Consider the following 20,049-nt stretch of genomic DNA (forward strand, 5'->3'; position numbering starts at 1 on the left):
AATGCATAGAGCTGAGGCTCGGCTATAACAAATGAACAACAACAATAAAAATGAAACAACAGGCTTTTTGTGCTTTCTCCTTTGTGCCTCTTTCTTTTTTATTCAGTAAAAAGTGGAATGCATAGAGCTGAGGCTTGGCTATAACAAATGAACAACAACAAAAAAAATGAAACAGGATTTTTTGTGCTTTCTCCTTTGTGCCTCTTTCTTTTTTTTACATTGTATAGTTAGCTCTCCGTTTGCTGTCATTGTATAACTATTCATCATGCTTTTCTTGTTGTAGGCCTGTATAGAAAACCATTACATGGGCAGTTGTGGAGGCACCAAGGAGAACTAACGCTAACTGTCCATCACAGTGGCTCTCTGATTGATATGTTTTGGCTTAGCATCTCGTTTTGGGCACCCATGGATAAAACGTTAACTGCTGCTCTACGTTTGTGCATCCACTGAGATTCATTGTGATCAAGGCAACTGGAGAGACAAAATAAAACAAACAAACAAACAAACAAAAAAACATTCACTCAACCTTGCAGTTTTCTGCAGGCAAGATGGCAGGTGATGGGGGATGAGAGCAAATGCATCGTTCATGAGAAAACACAGTCCAGTTTGAAGATCTAGAAAACTACAAAAGTGAACATAAGGCGCAAGAGGCTGAATGACGAAAATGCTGAGTGAGGTTTCAAACAAGAGGAAAGGCAAAATCCGGGAGCGCAATAACATTAGCTTATTGCTTTTTTTTTCTTTTTTTCCCCCTTTATTTCTACCCTTTCAAAGAGATTTTTTTTTACACACCACATAATCATAAATACACTTTACAATGCAATATAAAATATTTGTTCTTAAAAGCAAAATGTTCAGGGTTTGCTTAGGTTTATAGATATGCCGGCACCGAAAGGAAAACAATGACATGAAACGCGTTTTCATAAAGGCACTTCCAGGTGTTCACTGACTCTTGAGTAAGAGTATGTGATGGCCACTGCTATGCATTTGTGCTCACGTTTCGTTTCACTGCCTTGTCCAGGACAACGAGGCACTCTAGCAATGTGGTTATGATTTCCGGTTTTCATGCAGACGCCTTCTTTCACCCAGGCATTCTTCATTGCAGTTTTATCCTTGAAGCGGCTGCTACATTTCACCATCCTTTTCACTTCCTCACTTCCTCGTTTCAGCGCATCGACTTGCATTCGTCCTCAGACTTCGACTTCCCGCGGTTCCTCGTGAGCGGCGGCTGCCTGCGTGCTGATGTCGAAGCAGGTCACCATCATGACGCGTGACTTGCACAAGTTGACGCAAAACTCCAACTCTTCTGTGACCCGCTCCAAGACATCCAGGTACTCTGGAGACTCTTTATCCAAACTTGGGTCCACTTCAACTGTTTACAAAAAGCAACAATGGTAGCTCAGATGTTACGATAGCAATAACACACTGAGCATGGGGGGAGGGGGGGAGGGGGCGGTGAAGCAATTACTTACACTCTCCGGTCCACTTCCTGGGATCCATCATTAGCCGGGCTTTGGTGTCCTCCAGCTCCTCCATCAACACTTCATGCTTTGATTTCAACTCCCTTACTTGCTGTTGCCTTCTCTCCAACATCTTCAACTTATTATTAAAATACAACAGACCCTGAAGGACGATAAGAGGTGTTTCAATAACCGTATCGATGGAAAAGCTCAATCAATTTGATATTTGGACATTTGTGGGGGGGACTTTACAGCCAAACTTTTTTCTCACCTTGTCAACATCGTGAAATGGTTGCTGCAAACGAAGGAAGAAAACATTTCAATGTTGAACATGATGAATCATAATACATTTAATATACGTATAATCGAATCATTTTTTAATTATTGGAATGTGTCCACTAATTCAAAGCAAATCAAGAAGTTAACACATCTCCGTGTGGCTGTGAGAAACCTATGCGAGCAGTCAATGAGCCACAGAAGAGGAGCTATAAAAGGCAATCATTGCTGAGTGGTGAGCTGATTGAGCCCCGTCTTCATTGTACATTCTTCTCCCGTCCATCACAATTTCATTATGCTCACTCTTGCCATCATGATCAGTCCATATATCATTTAAAGCCTGTTAGTAATTGCTTCCAGAACTGTTGACATTCCCGAGGAGTCAAAATTCTGAGCGTGTAGGATCTCTGCGCTGACATTTTCACTTGGGGATTTGCCAATCAGCTGACTGAAGGTCAGGTCTAAAAAGAAACTGGGAAGAAGTGAGCTAAGACATTCCCACAACTTGTAGTCGATGCAAAATGCCGCCAAGGCTTAGCAAGTACGCTTCATGAGAACCAGACGCTACACGATCCATGACAAGGTCAGCAAGATGCAGCGCAATGTAGACTATGTCAGGAACGACCCGCCACGCACCTCTGTAGCTTGTTCCTGACGTCCTCTCTGAAGGCGTTCCACATCGTCAATTTCATAGACCTTGATTTCAAAAGGCTCTTTCAGTGTTGGGGGCAAGTCGACCCACTGGCCTGCTGTGCCGACTTTCATCCCCAGGGAAGAGGTATCTGGCAGGGGCGCTGGAATTAGGCGTCTCCTCTGGAAACCTACAGAAGCACACAAAAGCACGTTTTTTGTCGGAGTCTGTGGGGAAACGTGTTTGAGTCACAGATGATGCGACGCCAGTTCTGGTGGTTGCATATTTACAGGTTTTTCATGAGTTGCTATGTTGCAGGTTCACAAATGGGAAAATATTGTCGATAGCTACGTTTAAGCCTCGTTTAAGCCCTGAATTCCAATGTTTGTATGTAATGGGCTAAAATAATGGAACTAGGTCCGCCGCGCTCATTTTCAATTCATCTAACCTGATCATCACACAGTTGGAGTCGTCTTTTTGTGAAACATTCATCACCGGTTTCCCATATATACATGAATAATTCATGGAGCGGAATCAGAGTGAAAGAAAATACAATGAAATAGCAATTTGCAACTGTATAAGAGCGGATAATAGAAAAGAAAGGATAAAGAGCCTTTCTCGATAATGGAGCATGAACGGCAGGCAGCATTGCTATATTAAAATGTTGGAAATGTTTGACTCTTTTCTCAACATGAGTGAAACAGTCTCATTCATTTTATGCGGCTCTCACCAGTTGCTCTCTTTTTGGGATATTTGGAGCTCCTTGTTCTGCCCGAAGATGACATTCCACTCTCACTCATTGAATCGTGGGCAGAGGAAGCACTCCCCGTGGCTTCGCTGTCACGGATCATACTCTCGTATCCGCTGCTGCCGCCGCTGTGATAGAAGAGGGCTGTGCGGCCCATTGCTGGAGGCAACTCCCCACTCAGCACGCTACTGTTGTCACTGCCGTGGCCACTGCTGTACCGTTGGGGCCGTCTAGGTGCTGTAATTTTGCTGTACGGTGACGGTAGCATAGCTATTGGGGATTTGTCATCACCCACGTTCACGCCACTGTCGTTACCACTGTCTGAATCTCCGGAAACTTTCACGTGCTTGCCTGATATGCTACCTGTTGCCAGTTCACTCACTCGGCTGTTGGCGGCTCGCACAGCCTGCTTTGTGCCCATGATAGTCCCTCTCCCAGGCTTGCTAGTGACAGCAGCAGCCGACCGAGGAACTGATGTTCTGCCTGATGGAGGAAGGTTGGCGTTGGTATTTCTAGTCACAGCCGTGGCCAAAGATTTGGTGGAAGAACTTAGGCCTTTGGAACTGTTGGCAGACAATGAGCGTGCCTTACTGCTGTTGAGTGATCCTAATGCTCGAGGGTTTCCTGATGCTTTGACCTGGCCCATTTTGCTGATGGTTTCTCCACCTGGGGTTGACGGGCAGGTAGCGATCGGAGAACTTGATGAATTGGGAATGCCTAATCGAGGAATAAATTTACCAGCTTTGTTGCCGCTGCTCCCCAGACTTGCGCCACTATTTTCCCGACTCAGCCCAGCTCGGGGGCTGGATAGAGACGTACTGTCACACCTCTCCAAGGACATCTGACTACCATAGTGATGCCCAGCTTCACCTCTTGTTCCTCTTGCCTTCAGACTTGAGGTAACTTTGACATTGCTATGGTCAGCTCTCAGGCTGGAGGTTTTTAAATGAATGGAGTCCGCTCTGTGACGAACATCAAGCTCATCCTCCGATAGCCCTGCCCTGGCCCCAATGTTCCTTCCTGCCTCCCCATATGCTGACTTTAAGGCACTTTGGGGTAGAAGGATCTTGGTCTTTTGGTCGAGACTGGACTTTCTTACTGGCGGTGGAGGAGGGGATATGCAACCTGGTCTGGGTAGATTACTTGATTTCTGTGAGTTATCCTTGTTGTTTTTCCCGAGAGAGGAGAATTTAAGGCTTGTCGCTGCTGCAACATCTTGGGTTCCCTTGTCGTCCGTAGACGAATGGATGAAGGGCACTGTTCCTAAAGTGGTTGCACCTCTTCTTAGCTGAGGCATTCTGCTGGGAGGATCGGATTTCTTACTGGCAGACTTCTCGCACCCATCAACCACCCTTTGGGATGAGGTAGACCCATGTACCTTGGATGGTCGAGGTGCACTGTTAAAGTTGTTGGATGTTTTGCTTGACGCAATACCACTGGGAGGGGTTCTGACAAACCTGCTCGTGGGTACAATCGGTTGCGCTTGTGGGAGGTTGTCTGTGCGCTGCCAGGGATTTTCCTGCTTGGCATCTTGCCTCAGTGAATCTCTGCTGTTGCTGCTACTGCTACTACTGGGGATGGATGAGGTAGGTTTGACCTTCCTTGGAAGACTGGAGTGAACCATGGAGGGACTCTGTGAAAGTGTGGAGCTTAGTGAATAAGCTTTTGTTATTTTAGAAGGTAATCTGAGGGGTGCTTTGGTTGAATCTGGAGATGGGGGGCACTTTGTCAAGGATAGCTTGCTCGAGGCAGCGCTATCACTGTCCTGTTCAGAGAAACTGAACCCACTGTCATTCAATGAATTCTTGGCATTCCGAGTTGATGGTACAGAATGGAACAGATCGAGGGAATCAAAGTTAAAAGCGGCTTCTGGCCCCGTGGTCTTGTCTGATGGAAGGAAGACATCAGAAGATTGAGCCCCTTCACTCTCCAGAGTGCAAACACTAACTTCACTAAGCCAAGAGCTGACAGAAGGACCCCTACTATGTAGACACTCCATTGCTCCTTCCTGTAGCGGTGGTACCATTTCAACATTGAACTCGGCTCCCCCAACAGTTGATGTGTAGGCATCAAACTCATCATTGATGCTGCTAATAATGCTGACAGGTCTGGAGCCAGAGGCAAGGGCCTGCAGAGAACAATCACTATTAAAGCTGATAATGCTGGATGGCCGGCCGTTATCGCCAATACTGCCTATAGACAGCTCCTCTACCACAGTGAACACCAGCTCGTCTTCTCCATTCAGCTCCACGGGTTGCTGCAAGGTGACAGTTGCTCTCAGGATGTCTCGATCAAAACACTTTTCCTGCAAGGTGGAGCTCATTTGACAAACCTCGATTGGAGCACGGAGAATTGGGGGAGTACAAGGGTCCCTCCTTTTCACAGCTTGGTGGCTCATCCCGACAGGGGGCATTCTGGTGTTGGATCCTCCTGCCTTTTCTGAATTTTCCTTGCGAGTAGCTTTCTTGTTGAAGTAGATCTTCTCCCTAACAACTGGTTCAGGATGAGCTGTTGCAGCCATTGTCGATTTATCAGCATCAACACTGTTTTCTGAAACCATGTTCCTCTCGCCATCCGCACTGGTTCTGAGTACATTTGGAATGTATTCTGGTTGTTTTCTTTCTGCAGGTATGCCTTGCCTTTCAGAAACGTCCTCTTTAGATTTTGTGCCAGGACTGGAAAATGGTTGTCCAGCAACTGATTTAGGAGATTGTTTGGGTGAGTTGCCATCTTGGTTGCAAGTCACACTTGCAAGAGTCTTTGGTGAAACAGAGCTTGCGCCGCTCTCCTTAGATTTGTCCGTCTTGGGGCTCGCTTGGTTTCGCTTGCCCTCACCAACAAATGCTGTCGGTTCTTCACTACCGTCTATACATTCCAGCCTCTCTTGCAGCTCAGCAAATGTGTTGCATTTAAAGAATTGGTCTCTGTCTAAGGGACCCTCCTTTGCCGTCCTCTTCTTGTTCAGGGAAGGGATGATGGGAACAAAAGCAGGTGGGCCTTCATTGTCACTCAACTCCCTGTCTGAGATCGCAGCTCCACCAGGGCCCACATAAATAACAGTATCACATGACTGCTCACTACTGGAGGAATAGTCTGGGTCACTGATCATAGAGGGTAGATCCGGGTCCAGGGCCACAGTCCGAGGATGGAAAGGCCTGAGGTGAGGTGGTCGACGGATCCTCCCTTCCTCACAAGAGCTTTCCCCTCCAGATGAACTGGATGCATACTGGAAAGAAACATAAGTGCATTAAACAGGGTTCCTACAGCTTCAGGTAAGTTTTAAGACTTTTTACTTCCATATTAAATTAAGTTCAACACCAACATGAGAATGCTCCCATTCCCCCATTTTTTTGCTACAGTATGAAAATGACATGCATCTGCAAAAATGAACAAAAACCATATGACTGTTTTGTTACTTCCACGATCGTGATTGATTGTGTGATATTACTACAAGAGTCATTTGAAAAATGTATTTTTAAAAAAAAATGTTAATTCATTTTAAAATTTGAGATTATCATGTGTCTCTAAGACTTTATGAAAGCTTGATTTAATACATTTTATTGCCAATTAAGGCAGTGTTTGGAGATTCATGGGCTCACTACCTTTTGAAGACTTTTTAAGGCTGCAATCTGACCTTTCTATGAAACCAGTTGATTAGTAGTGCATATTAATTCCTACAATTCAGTCAACCTCAAAGCAAGATTGAGGCAAAATTAATTCCTGTGAAATTATCAGTCAATATTTATCCCAAGGTTAAAAGTGCACATCAATAGTCGCACAGAAATTAATGTCAATAAAATGAATTGCCATGGGTGGACTACAGTGTAATCTTGCCTGGAACTGTAACGGAATAAATGTATGCTGTCATTGCGCCTAATTATCTGGTGCATACATTTCCCTAATACAAAGAAATGCATTACACAATGCCTTAGGCAGTGGTATTGATTTCACGGTTATGTGTTGAGGAGCAGAGGAAAAAGTGCCTTTGGAGTTACTGCACTGATAATCTTTCATTTAGGGAGGCACTTCCACATTAATTTGCTTAATTAAAGACCTATTTAAAGAATGGCGTTGTGGCATGGAACATGGAGGATAAAATTTAAATTACGTTATACAGTATGACAGCAACACGCATATAATGTTTAAGAACAATTACTCTGCAACCATTCGGTAGCTGACAACGGCGATCGTGATTTGTTGAATAATGTAAATGTCTTCAAAACATTCTTGCACAAATGCACTTTCACAACCTGGAATCTCATTAGGGGGAATCAGTTCATTTCTGCCACCTAGATTGGCAATGAAGTGAGCCTGCTACCTTCGATTTCTTTTTCCTCATGCGATGAATGCGGGATGCCAGTTGGATCGTGGTGAGTGAGTCGGCGTAGTTCGCCGGAGAATCGGAGATGTGGGCAATCATGGTGGTTCGACAATTGATGTTGCCGAGGGACTCTCTCAGCAACATTGTCAGCTTGCTGTCCCTACGGGGGGAACATTGTTATTAGCGAAGAAAAAACACTGTCATAAATCCTGTCATGAATTCCAAGGACAATAAAAGTGAGCTGTCATAATTTTAAAACTCTCTCCAAGATAAATTCATTTTTAAGGTGCCATTAATAAATCTTTGCCAGCCACACTCGGTGTTATACTATAAATCACTGCAACAGCGGTGAAGGCTTTCATCAGAAGCTAACTTAACAAACGAAACGAATAGAACACGTGTCGCGGGAGAATGGAACGCGCAGGGACTCGCCTGATACAATGACATATGGAATACACTTGGCATGCCGTCTGTGAGTAATTGAGGAGCCTTACCTGTAAGGTACGTGTTTTGCTCCATTCGCCAAAGCCATGATGACATTCCCCAATGCGTTCAGAGAAAGACACGCTCCGCCTCCCCCTTCTCGACTTTTACTCAAGACTCTTTCACAGCTCCCCAGGTCGATGAGGTGTAGCCTGCTCCGCCCACCTGACACTAAAGGGCAAACGTCGGAGAGGGACGGAGTGAGTAAAACACGCACACGTCCGCAAAGTTCCTTACACACTGTTAATACATGTGAGGAGTTATACAGCCAGACGAGACCAGTTGACTATCACTGCGGAGTGATTCAACCTTATCCCAGATGTGTATCTCATTAAAAAAACAAGCACACCACATTAACCCTTTCAGGGACAGAGGTTACGACAGTGGACAGCTTATCATGTTATCAGGTTACGGGGTGCATGAAAGGGTTAAATTTAGAAATAGCAACAAAACATTGTCTTGTCAGGCATCAAATCCTTGCACACGAATGCAAACAAACCTTATTATTATTTATTATTTCGAAAATAATGTGTGACCGGACAGAAATTGCTGCTAAGATTCGTGAGAAATTGTCAAGGAAGGGTTTCCAAATTTAGGTTTGGTCCTAAAGTGGGTTGTCGGTTCATTTTTTACAGCCAGGAAAAACATTACTTGGCAAAAGGGCATTTTGATTCGTGACTATCGTCTTCTGTGTTTCTTATCATAAGTTGATGCAGAGTAAGCTACATGTCAATGTTATGCTAATTTTTGGTCCGTTTTTCTAATTGGTGTTCAGTGTTCACACTTAAAACATTTGAGGAACCCCCCGTGTCAGTGAGTTTTACAGTAGCTACAAAAAAATGACACTAACTTCCTCCCTTGCCGCTCTTCTCCATGCGATACTGGTAAATGTGCAGCGTGAACAGCATATGCGAGTTGCGTCGCTGCTCCTCCTCTGCACCGGGCTGGCTGGTGCTGCGGGCTGCTATGGCAGCGTCCAGAAAGAAAGCCGCCTTCTCAGCTGTCGGGGCGTGAAGCTCGTTCTGATTCTGAAGCTGTAAAAGGGATTTGGTGGGGATGAAGGTTTCATAGAAAACACTATGGTGAGCAAAAGAAACCAAATGGCGCTTGAAAAAAAAAAAACAGACCGGAAAAGAGAGGACAGAAACAAAGAGGGGAACTGGTTAATTGGAACCCAGTGCACATTTTTTGCCCATTTGCTTGGGTCTCAAAAGCAATTAAAAGGGCACATATGTGCACAGAGGGAGGACGATTAGCAGAGGTAATGGTGCAGCAGGAAGCAGAGGTAAGCCTTTCACCATGGGATGAGGATGAGGATGATGCTGATGACGATGATGAAGTTGGACGAGACAGAGAAAGAAATATGAAAGGAGCCTCCATGTGGCTGCTCAGCGGAAGAAGAGCTGTCTTTGAAGTAGGGGGCACATCCACATTCACCCAAAACGTCTGACAGCAACACCTGTGAGTGGCTTTTCAAACCGACACCATCCCCCAATAACACTTCCATTGTGCTTAGAAGTGCTCTCGCACCAAGGTAATAGATGCTGATGGATGCTGACAAGAGAGTCAATGCAAAGGTAAGTTGAAAGCCATCAATAAGGCACAGATGGCTTTGGTGGAAATCGAGAGCCAGAGACATGCATGGTCGAGTACAACTGATAACAATAGCTGGGAGAAAAAAGAAAAAAAAAACAAGATAAGCCAAAACATTTTTGAAGGTTCATTGAAGGGAACAATTCCAATTTTTTTTTCCCCTACAAATATCGGCCTCTTCTTACTTGAGTGCCACAAATGGGATCCTCTCTGAGATGGATGCCTGGCGACTGGCCTTCTTGCTGACTCCCCGTCGATACGTCAGACAGCAGGTCCGTCAGTTCCTCATCTTGCCCAAAGATTTCCACTGCAGACACCCGGACGGAGAAGCGTGCGCCTGTCTTCTCCTTGCGTTCGTTGATGAGCTTGAAGAGCCACGAGATGGCACAGGGCACCACGCCCAAGGTCTGAGTGGAGCTGTCTTTGCCGATCATCGTGTATGTCTTGCCTGCGAAAAGGGCACGGCAAATCAATAACTTGCTGGCCAGGTATTAAAATGACTGTTATGGATTGAAGAAAAAAAATACTCTGAGAATAAAATCAAAATATATTATGAAAGGGTCAGAAACACACTGGCGTGGAAATGTTTTTGGAAATCAATCGAGTTGAGGTGAAAGTTAAAAAGTTAAAGTTTACCGGTTGTGTGTGTGTGTGTGTGTGTGTGTGTGTGTGTGTGTGTGTGTGTTTGTTTTTTATTTATCTGTTTATTTATAGTGTCACTGTTGAAGAAGTGCAGTCCATATGTTTATGTATCATTGTTCCACAAAGCCACAGATTTGTTTGTATTATTGTTCTAATCGGAGAGATTATTTACAGCAAATCCCCCTTTATCATGGTTTATACGTTTGCGGTCCCAGTATTTCATTTTTTCTTTCTGTATTATTACAGTAATCAAGTATTTTCATCATTTCGATGAATTTTGCAGCATAGTTTTGAATTTGAATCCCGCGCATCATGAAAAAAAAATACCCGCCTGTGCTGATTCAGTTAATCAGAACATTATTTTGCCCGATTGGCAGTTTTGTCAGACGCGCGTGCGTGCTGCTCGCCTAGCTGGTCACTTCCGTGTTTCCTATGCCGTTATATAATTTTAGCGGAGTGGCATCCTGAAAAATCAGGAATTTTCAAAGGTCAATTTTAACACATGAAATGGGAGTGTACTGTATTCATCTCGTTATGAGCCGTCATGCGTGCACATTTTTATACTGTACAATATTTTTGTGTTGTTTATTGGTCATCTTAATACATTATACATGTTACACTGCGATTCTATTGTTTTCAAAGTGTACTTAAAGACTTTCAAATCATTTAAAAAGCCGTAAATGCGTATTAAATTGCAATCGCAAAATTGGCAAAAATACTGAAAAAAACAAATAGATTATTTTTTATTTATCATTCAACCCAACTTTTAAATGCGGGGCCTTACCAAGCTTAACTTGTCCGAAGCAGAAGATGCACCCATCGGCGCCATTCGCCACTGATTGGATGACCTCCGCTACTGTACCTGAGCACACCTCAGCCTGTGGAAAAAAACATCCAGCAGTTAAATCAATTTACGGCCACATCGGAGCCAACAATATCCATCATCAAGTAGATGAACACTTCTTTGGCATCGGTTAACCAAGTCTTGTGAATGGCTTTAGTATTGTTTATTGCTTTTTCATGTATGCATGCTTTAATGCGTTATTCATTTTTTTCAATTTGTTTTAGTATAGGCCCTCTGGGGCGGCGCTCGTGCAGCAGAGGCCCCCCCCCTCCCTCCCTCCCCTCTTCCCATACATCATACAGCAAACAAGGCTTCTAACAGCACAGCAGCTTGCTGATACAGTTAGCCACCAGCAGTGCAGTCCCAGCGGCACCATCTCAGCACGTTGGCTTCAGCTCTGCAGTGAAAACGTTTTAGGCTTAAACTATCAGCAGCTTACTTAAGCAAACACTTGTTGCAAGGAGAGAGAACGATGAAGGATCTCTCTCCATTACAAAGATGATCTCTATCTTGAGTAACGATACTCATATTTGCACTTGCATTTATTAAGAAGACCCCGCAACTTGGGGAACCTTTGGAGCGCAAATTGCTTCACAATTGTGCTTGTTTTCAGCACTGTCGGTAGAAAAATGTTCCACCATGTGCGAAACATGTATCTCACCTTTTGTCTTTAGTGTCAGTGGGTATTCTTCCCAAGGGCTAAGATTAGATTTCGCAGCGAGGTTAGATATGACTAGAGTGAATTCAAACCATTCCCCAGATGGCTTCAAAGGCCCGGCTGTTCGACCCACACTGGTAAGTGTGCCCCCTGACCCAAGAGCAACATTTTTTTTAAGACCCCAGCCACTCCCTGTCAGCTACAAGATGTTCCTTTACCCTTGAAAGAGTAAGGCACCACAAGACACCTTCAAAAACAATTCAGACGTACGTACAATGAAATACACAGTATGTACTTACTTGTGAGGCGTCCTGGGTAAAAACTGCATCAAAGGCAAATATCTTTGGGACAGCAACAGTGGCGGAGCGTCTGTGTCCTGAACTTGAGTGCGGAGGGCTGGATGCGGGATCGTAGAGGGTTACCTGCTTTTTCCTGCTGTCCACTTTCAAGAACGACTGAGACTCGGACGAGTCGGTTGCCTCCCAAGACGGGCAAATGCGCATCATCACTTTGACCTGGAGCATAGAGGAAAACAAATAGCACGGGGGACAAAAGGACGGGGTTCAATTATAAAGCAAATAAAGCATGAAAAATGGTCAGGCGCGACTACACAGAGGGTTGCAGGAACACATTTTCAGATTCACCGCAGAGGGAGAAAAATTACAGGCTACAATGACCATCTTTTTTTGCTTCGAGTGCTGACAAACGAGAATAAATTATATAGGCATTCTGAATATAGCTCAGGCTCCAAAAGGAAAGCTTAGTGCCACACTGAGCATTAACATCACATCATCCGTATCAGGGTTGATGGACAGCGAAGGTTTCCATGGAAACACTCAATCCAACATTGACTGGCAAACGCGGTAGGTCAGCCTAATGCCTAATGGTGTCAGTGCGAGGCGGCAAGGTGTGCATTGAAAGTCAAGGCATAGAGTGGTGCAGATGAATGCCTGTGAAGCAAGTGCCATGCGAGAGGATTAGCGCTCCAGCGGGGAGTTTTTCTGGACGATGGGAAGCTCACCAGCACGGGAGTGCACCAGCATAATCCCCCCCATAGCACCTTTTCACTCTTCCTACTTCACTTCACCTCCCTCTCCCTGTTACTGTTTGTGATTGCAAATTGGAAAATCTACATTAAAAGACAACAAATTTGGGGTTCACCTTAGCACATTCCATAGGTCATGCCCGACCATATTATATATGATCACAAAGGATATTGTCCATCTAATCACCATGGTTACTGAGGGTGAGGTGTGCCAGTTTAATATAACATGCAGTAATTGCTGCTGCTACTGTGCTGCGCAATTGAAGAGTATATGGTTTCTGCGAGTGTTGCCCCATTTGTGCTATGGCAGCCTCAACACATACAATAAAAACATTTTTGATTAAAAAAAAAAATGCATTTGTTTTTTAATAGAGCCCTATTATGTGTCCTGTAAGTGGTGGTCTTATATGGGGCCCCTATTTTCCTGCCAAGCGTAAGTCTAGCGCAAAGTGCAGTCCAATGGTGTGCATGGGTGGAGCTCTCTATCTATTGCCATTTTTCCAGGCGCAATTAGAAATGGCCGTTTGCGCCGTTGTGGGACTGAACAACTTGATTCCCAGCTAATTGAAGTGGCTCCCCTCATCTCCTTTAAAATTCATGCAGGGGTGGCACGCGGTCTATGTGCCGAAAGCATGACAGACTCGCTGGAATCCATGCAGGAGATCGGCACGCGCGAAGTACATTCGTAAGCAACTGCAAGAAAAAGGATGATTTAAAGTTGAAGTGGGCAATAGGAGTCCACCTTCGAGCCCAGGTCATGCATTTGTATGTCACAATCCCCTCTCCAAGCACTTAACAACACACACATACACAAAACACACATGTTGGAGGTATCTAACATGATGCCCAGCTGGAGACGAATACTGGCTTCATCCTAGCTGACGTTTTGACCAGTGTGGCCCAGACTAGGGTCTTTAAGTCTGCACAAAAGCCCATTCTTCTTCCAACTATGGTTCGATAAAAACGACATCAGATTCGGGCAGCAGAGCTCTAAAACAATGTGGCTGGAAATCGCTTTCTTGCAAAGAGCATTTTTTCCACTCAGCGGGGGAGCTGTTGCCATGACTGACATGTGCATATGTTGAGACTATTACATTTGCTGTGACATTTAAAGAGGCCTTCCACGTAACTGCAGCATCTCACACAGAGGCTGCCAGCCAAGCAAATGTCTCAACTCTATTTATGTTGGCAAAGATCGCATGCTGAAGGCCACAAAGGAATGGCTCCAATACTTTCACACCTCAGAATGCTGTGCTAATGGCCCTTGGTTCGCTGCTCGTAGATCCCCTAACAAGTCCATTAGTGCGGTTTGGCAATCAACACTGTGCCTAAGTCAAAAGTAGATGTGACCTACTTTTGCCATGACCCACAGTGGAACAATTGAAAAGAAGGGAGGGCCGAGCAAGGAGAAAGTTGGTGGGTCCAGGCACTACTGTTACTTGGTCAATCAACAATTGAAAGTTAGGTGGGCAAAAAGACAAGACAAAAAATGCAATTGCTTTGGAATCTAGCTTTTCACACTTGTAACAGTGGCCATAAATGTTAATCACCTCTTTGGAAACAACCCCTTTGGGTGCACAGATGCACAGTTTACCTCAATTTTGGGCTTGTTTACAACACAGACTTAGTGTGTCACACTGGGAAATTCACAATAAATGGCCAGACCGTCTGGATACCTGGCACAAAAAAGCAAGCGCTTCCTACCCAGGTGGGACCGAATCTTGTTCGGGGACTTCTGTTTTATAAATACAGGACGCCGGCTCAGACAAACAATGGCCAATAAACCACAGAGGAAGAGTGATGTGTTTACACAGCTTACTTTAATGCCTGCCTCATCGCTACCAGTTTGGCTTTCATCGGAGTACAGAGCAGCTAACATGGAAATTGAGAACCTGTTGCTGATACAACATGAGATTCACAATTTGCCAATCAAAAATTCTGGTCACACAAATGAGTGGATTCCTGAAGACTTATCAGAATGGGAATGTTTGACCTTCAGCATGTCGTCCAGCGTGTCTCAACCCAGCTTTACCCCTCCTGTCTTGTGTCTATTTACTTCTGTCAAGTGCAGCGATGATGTCATGTTTTCACGACTCCGGATTTATTTACTTGCCGGCATGCTACTTCCTGCTGTGTTTGTGCACAGGAATACCCAAGTCTCAGTCCTGCACAAAACATTGCAGAGGGGTGTGAAATGAACAAAAGTAGATCTTGTGACATTTTGAGCCAAGATTGTATCCAAAGTATTTTATCTATCCTTTTTGAAACCACAGAAGATGGCAATCATAGCTTTTTAGCTAGCATTTTTCACTTTGAAATGTCCACTACTGCCACCTACAGAACTAAATAGAAGGATGATCAACTTCGGACTGTACATTTATACTTATGGGCTTTTCTAAACAGCATAATGATATGAAAATGCATTCTTCTAAGTACGCTGCTGTATTCCTTTCCTGTAAAGCAAATTGCTAACTGCTAAGCTAGAACAAGTGTTTCGCCTTAAATGGGCTCTGCGCTATCACTGTGTGTGAATGTTTGTATTTTATTGCGTTTGGGCTCGGAAGTGTGGCCCATGTGTCAAATGGGTGCACATGGCGGTGGGGATGTCTCTCTCACCTTGCCCATCCCAGGATTCTCTTTCACTTTGGACACAGCGCGGAGCAGGCATGGTGGGGCAGAAGGGGGCGAAACCTGCAGAATGCCACTGAAGTTGGTGGGGTAGATGGAGGGCTCCTGTGGGTGGAGCAGGGAAGGCTGCTGCTTCTTCCGTTTGGAGGACAGGTTCAGCTTCTGAGCTGCCCTGCATGGAAACAAGAACACTGAATGTCATATCTTTTTAAAAAGCCTTTAAATAAGCACAGGCACTCAATTGAGTTTCTTGATAATTTATGTCTAGATTTACATTTTTACAGTGTGTTTTGAGACAAGAGACAAAACATATTGTGTGACAACCAGAAGGCCAACAAGTTCTTTTGTTTCCCCAAGAGAACAAATTCACAAGAATCCATTACCAGGACAGATGCTTTTGTCATGCATCTTCTTCAGAGCCTAGTGATATATTTAACTCCCCCAGGGCATTTTTGTGTACTTTTGACATAGCTGCAAAGAACATTGATCTTATCTGGATCAAACAAACACACAACTCTCACAGATGTGGAACAATAACAAAAACTGAATGTATCTCCTCTGAGGCAATTACAACACATAATATCCTCCTGTGACTTTGACATGGAAACATGGGATTCATATTTGCATATCCTCCTGTGTTATGATTCAAAGCAGAACATGGAGTGTTGGGGGAGGGGGGGGGTCAACTTTAGCCTAACCAAGTAAACTAGCAATAATAATGGGGGGAAAACTGTATATATAAACCATATTTGTGTGATCCTAACAGTCAGTTCATGGTAGAAAACCCTGCAATATGGCGGAGTTAAAGCAATTCAGCGAAGAAGTGTGGGCCAAAATTCCCCCACAGCGATGTGAAAGACTCATCACCAATTATCGCAAACGTTTGATTGATATAGACTCCGGCATGGTAACCGCTTGGATCAACTAATACCGCATCTGAAAATGCAAGTTCACAGAGAGAGCAAAACTCACTGAAATTGTCTGCACTCCAGTTACTGTTGGGAGGCCACATGGGAGAAGCAACAGAAGCGTGTATGAACTCGAACAAGCAAGCCCCATTAGTCCTTCTCAGAGCTCCCCCGGACAGGACTGGGTGGGCCACTGCCAAAAACACAACCCCCTCCCTGTGTCCTGGAGTGACAACTACCACCACCGCTCACCCTCTCAACACTCCCCTCATCCCTCGCCTCTCCACTGTACGCCCCCCTGCAGCGACAGCCCTTGAGCACAATCAGGTAACACGCTGCCGGCTGATGGAATAATTATTGCATCCAAGAGGGCTACAGGAGAAGGTTCTCCCCGGGGAGTTGCTGATGTGTGAGAGCATGCCGGCTGGATTGTGTGGATGAAAAAAAAAAAAATGATGGCGGTGGAGGTGAACGTGAGGTGAAACGAAGGAAAGGTTGAAAAAGCATAGGAGCACACGTGGATTTATGCAATACACATTTAGGTGGACTGATAAGCATGCACAGCCCATTGCGTCAAGATAAATGTACCCATCCTTGCATCTCTTATTTTGCATCAGTGATAAGATTTGTCATGCATCATCAAAAAGCAACAGGAAATAGCGAGATTCAGATATTGATTTAGAACGGTTGTGACCCGTGTGGTGAATTCGCAATCGAAGGCGGTGAATCATAGGCTTAATTCACGCTGCGCATCCAAACTGCTGCACATGTAGTTGTAGCGAAGGACATAAAAAAATGTGATTTATCGCTTCTTCACCCAAACAATGAATGGGCAGGAAACACAAAAGGAAATGAATGACTTGCCACTTCCTCTCTCGCTGACGCTACCTTCAGCTCTCTTTCTTGGCCATGATCAGTCAATGGAAAATAAGCTGTGGGGACAGACTAAGGCAGTTTGTCCACCTGTTCACTGTGGGAATGACGCTGGCACGTGTGTAATTTGGAATCAATGATCAAAGCAAGTCAAGACGAGGCGTCAGACTAGAATCTGCTTGCATCTACTGCAAAGGAAATAAAGTTAAAGGCAACGCTGTGGTGTATACTTACAGCTCTTTCCAATCCATTATCTAGAGGATGCTCATAGTCAGCAAATAGACACCTGATAAAGTTCAACTTTGCAGTCCATGTCTGTTTTGTCAGCATTCTCCATTACTTGAACAATTTATATGCTGCCACAGTGTGGCGAGAATGGAGCGAGGCGGGGCCACTCGCCAGCTGGGGCGCCGGGGTCCTTTTCACTCCGATGGCAATCATAGAGGGTACACCTGATTTCACAGAGGGAAGACGATGCAGAGGAGGGGGAGGCGTGGGCAACCTCAGAACTGAACGGGGGAGAAAAGCGCAGGACAGAATGGACGAACAGGTAGAGTACCCAGTGTGTGTGTTCAGGTAGTCTGCAGGGCTGCTTGGAAGGACGAAATGAGGGGTCAGGACGAGACTGAGCATCTCTTTCTTTCACGCACTTCAAAAGCTTTCCATCCCTCTGCCCCCGAAAAAAAGTTCAGCCGACATCCAAAGATTCAAGAATCCAGCAACAGTTTCCACACAGTTTTTCTCTGCGCCCCTTCATTCACATCCATTCTGCAGTCACATCACAGGCTGCATGGTTAATCCCCTGTGGTGGTGTGACTGCTGATTCTGAAGACCACGTCCTTCCCAGTCTGTGCTGCTCATATGCAGGAATCAGCATGCCTGACTGGGTTGCAAGATTTCCACTGGCTGGCTGAGAATGAGGAGAATTCCTAGTCTGCCTCTCGCTCCTTCCACGACCGGAGATCTCTCTCTCTCTCTCTCTCTCTCTCTCTCTCTCTCTCTCTCTCTCCCCCAGCCCATCCCCTTTTCCCTTCGACAGCCAGACTGAGTGTCAGCTCACTCGATTGCTGGCTGCTTGCGGCGCAATTTGGGAGTACCGTTTTTCTCTCAACGTACGCGCGCGTCCACACACACACGCATTCATGTGCACGTTGGCTCCTATAACACCAACGTGCGCACACACATGCCGTGCACCCCACCGCACGTCAGATGAATACTTAATGCACACAGGAGCCCCCTCTGCTTTTAGGGTCTCACACTTCAAACAGATTTGGTTAGTATGCCTACAGTACATGCATGTTAGTGAGTTGGTGTGGTTAGTGGTGTGGTTATATTATATGCACGTTTGTATTTTGTCTTTGTCGCAGGAGGTAGGCGTTATTAATCAAAAGGACCGGACACACATATCAGGAAGGAAATACTTAGGAGCACCTCGATGGATAACCTGAACGAGCACCGTTGCGACTAAATTAGAGCGAGATGACAAAGACATTGAACAAGTGACATCATTGAGGGACAGATTGATGCTGGACGGTGAGAATGAGTGCAGTCAGTCAACGGTCAAGGGTAGAAAAAGGAGAATGAAAGCCTGCGCGTGGGCGAGCATCAGTGCGAGAGCGCCCCATATTCCCCGGGCTGCCAATTTAGCACGGAGCTCCCTGGGCCGCCAACCAACCAGTCTTGTTGGAGAGCGTCCGACAGAGTGGGTTGTGAGTGCTGCCAGATGAAAGAACATTCAGCACAAATATACGCACTCTCTCTCTGCACCTCGCCACTTCTGACACAGTGCCCCTTTTATGAACTTGGATGGATTGACTATGGAAGCAGAGAAGGGAAAATCATCCCGACCCCTGCCTACCTATTTGCCGAGCACAGAATTGTAATGAAGCGGTTTGATGTATCACGTAACCTTTAGCTTCCTCCAAGTCTCCGCACGCTGCTCTGTGCTGTTTTGTAGCGTGTCCAACTTAATTTGCCTCAGGGGCTTATTTCAAAGTGCAGGAGTCGTCGCTTCCCTCGAGCTTTGCCACATGCTTCCAATTCCCTTGTATCCTGTTGGGTCCTGATTGCCAAGCATCCACATGGAAGACAATACTAATGTGAACACTGGTCACACTGACAGACTAACCGGTCATTATTAGACTAATGCTTCTCTCCTCGGTGAGGTTGCGAGTGTTTTATGTCAAGATGACGTCATAACTGGGAGCGGTCACAAATTGGAAGTGCCCCGATAGCATTTTGGCTTCATCACTGTCTCCTACTGAACAAAACTCAGGGACAGATAATGATTGCTGCGTAAAGAAATGACACAAAAGAAGAAAAAAAATCCTCTTTGTTCAAGGAAAAGCATCAGGATTGTGTCCTCGCTTGCTGGAGGAGTCACAGTGGGGAAGAAAGGAGCAGAGAGAATAAGTGGAGTGGCAGCGTTTGGACGCCTCCCCCCTTCAAACCTTCACTTTTGCACGCTATCAGTAATGGCGCCAGCCCGCTTTTCAGCCAATGTCAAATTAGCAAGAGAAATTCTTCAGCCTCAGAGAATCATTAGTTGCTTGTAGCCATTACCTTGTTTGCGCAAGTATGTCTGTGTTGCCCACGCCAGCTGTACAGATCTTCAGGTAGGCCTGTTCGGCAGCTAATTACTGTGTTGGCCGCATTTACTATCCTTGACATTTCCTTTCGGCGATTCTCCCTTTTTTGTTCCTTTGTACACATGCCGAGATCAGATCAGTGAGAGCGATATCAGACTGTGCACAGCACACGTTCACGGTGAGGCTGATTAGCCGTCCAGCATGGCTCCTCATGAATGGAGACTGGAATGTTGAGCTCCAGCCAGCCTCGCCACTGTGCAGTGATAATGAGTACAGGACAATGATTCAGGCTGTGTCCAAATTCACAGGCGGGGGCCTCCGAAGGCAGCATTTTTTGACGCATGACGTCAC

At 45.3% G+C, this 20,049-nt stretch overlaps 1 protein-coding gene across 4 annotated transcripts in view; it reads right to left on the bottom strand.

The window, feature by feature from the left end:
* Window positions 1–209: 209 nt before the first annotated feature.
* kif26ab (kinesin family member 26Ab) overlaps window positions 210–20,049 on the bottom strand; it is a 77,711-nt gene continuing 57,871 nt past the window's right edge. For 3 of the 4 annotated variants that reach the window (XM_019865439.1, XM_019865440.1, XM_019865441.1), the window contains 12 exons: window positions 15,318–15,501; window positions 11,956–12,171; window positions 10,939–11,032; window positions 9,698–9,960; window positions 8,770–8,953; window positions 7,931–8,090; window positions 7,434–7,596; window positions 3,098–6,341; window positions 2,373–2,557; window positions 1,732–1,755; window positions 1,473–1,623; window positions 210–1,372 (listed from right to left, as the gene is read on the bottom strand). In XM_019865439.1, the coding sequence (XP_019720998.1) occupies window positions 1,191–1,372; window positions 1,473–1,623; window positions 1,732–1,755; window positions 2,373–2,557; window positions 3,098–6,341; window positions 7,434–7,596; window positions 7,931–8,090; window positions 8,770–8,953; window positions 9,698–9,960; window positions 10,939–11,032; window positions 11,956–12,171; window positions 15,318–15,501 (5,050 nt within the window). In that variant the 3' untranslated portion in view covers window positions 210–1,190. Of the gene's footprint in view, window positions 1,373–1,472; window positions 1,624–1,731; window positions 1,756–2,372; window positions 2,558–3,097; window positions 6,342–7,433; window positions 7,597–7,930; window positions 8,091–8,769; window positions 8,954–9,697; window positions 9,961–10,938; window positions 11,033–11,955; window positions 12,172–15,317; window positions 15,502–17,344; window positions 18,067–20,049 lie in introns of those variants that run through there. The other variant, XM_019865443.1, reaches the window with a different exon arrangement.

The sequence above is a fragment of the Hippocampus comes genome, unplaced genomic scaffold (assembly GCF_001891065.2).
Source record: "Hippocampus comes isolate QL1 unplaced genomic scaffold, H_comes_QL1_v1.1 scaffold443, whole genome shotgun sequence".
In the NCBI taxonomy this organism is placed as follows: domain Eukaryota; kingdom Metazoa; phylum Chordata; class Actinopteri; order Syngnathiformes; family Syngnathidae; genus Hippocampus; species Hippocampus comes.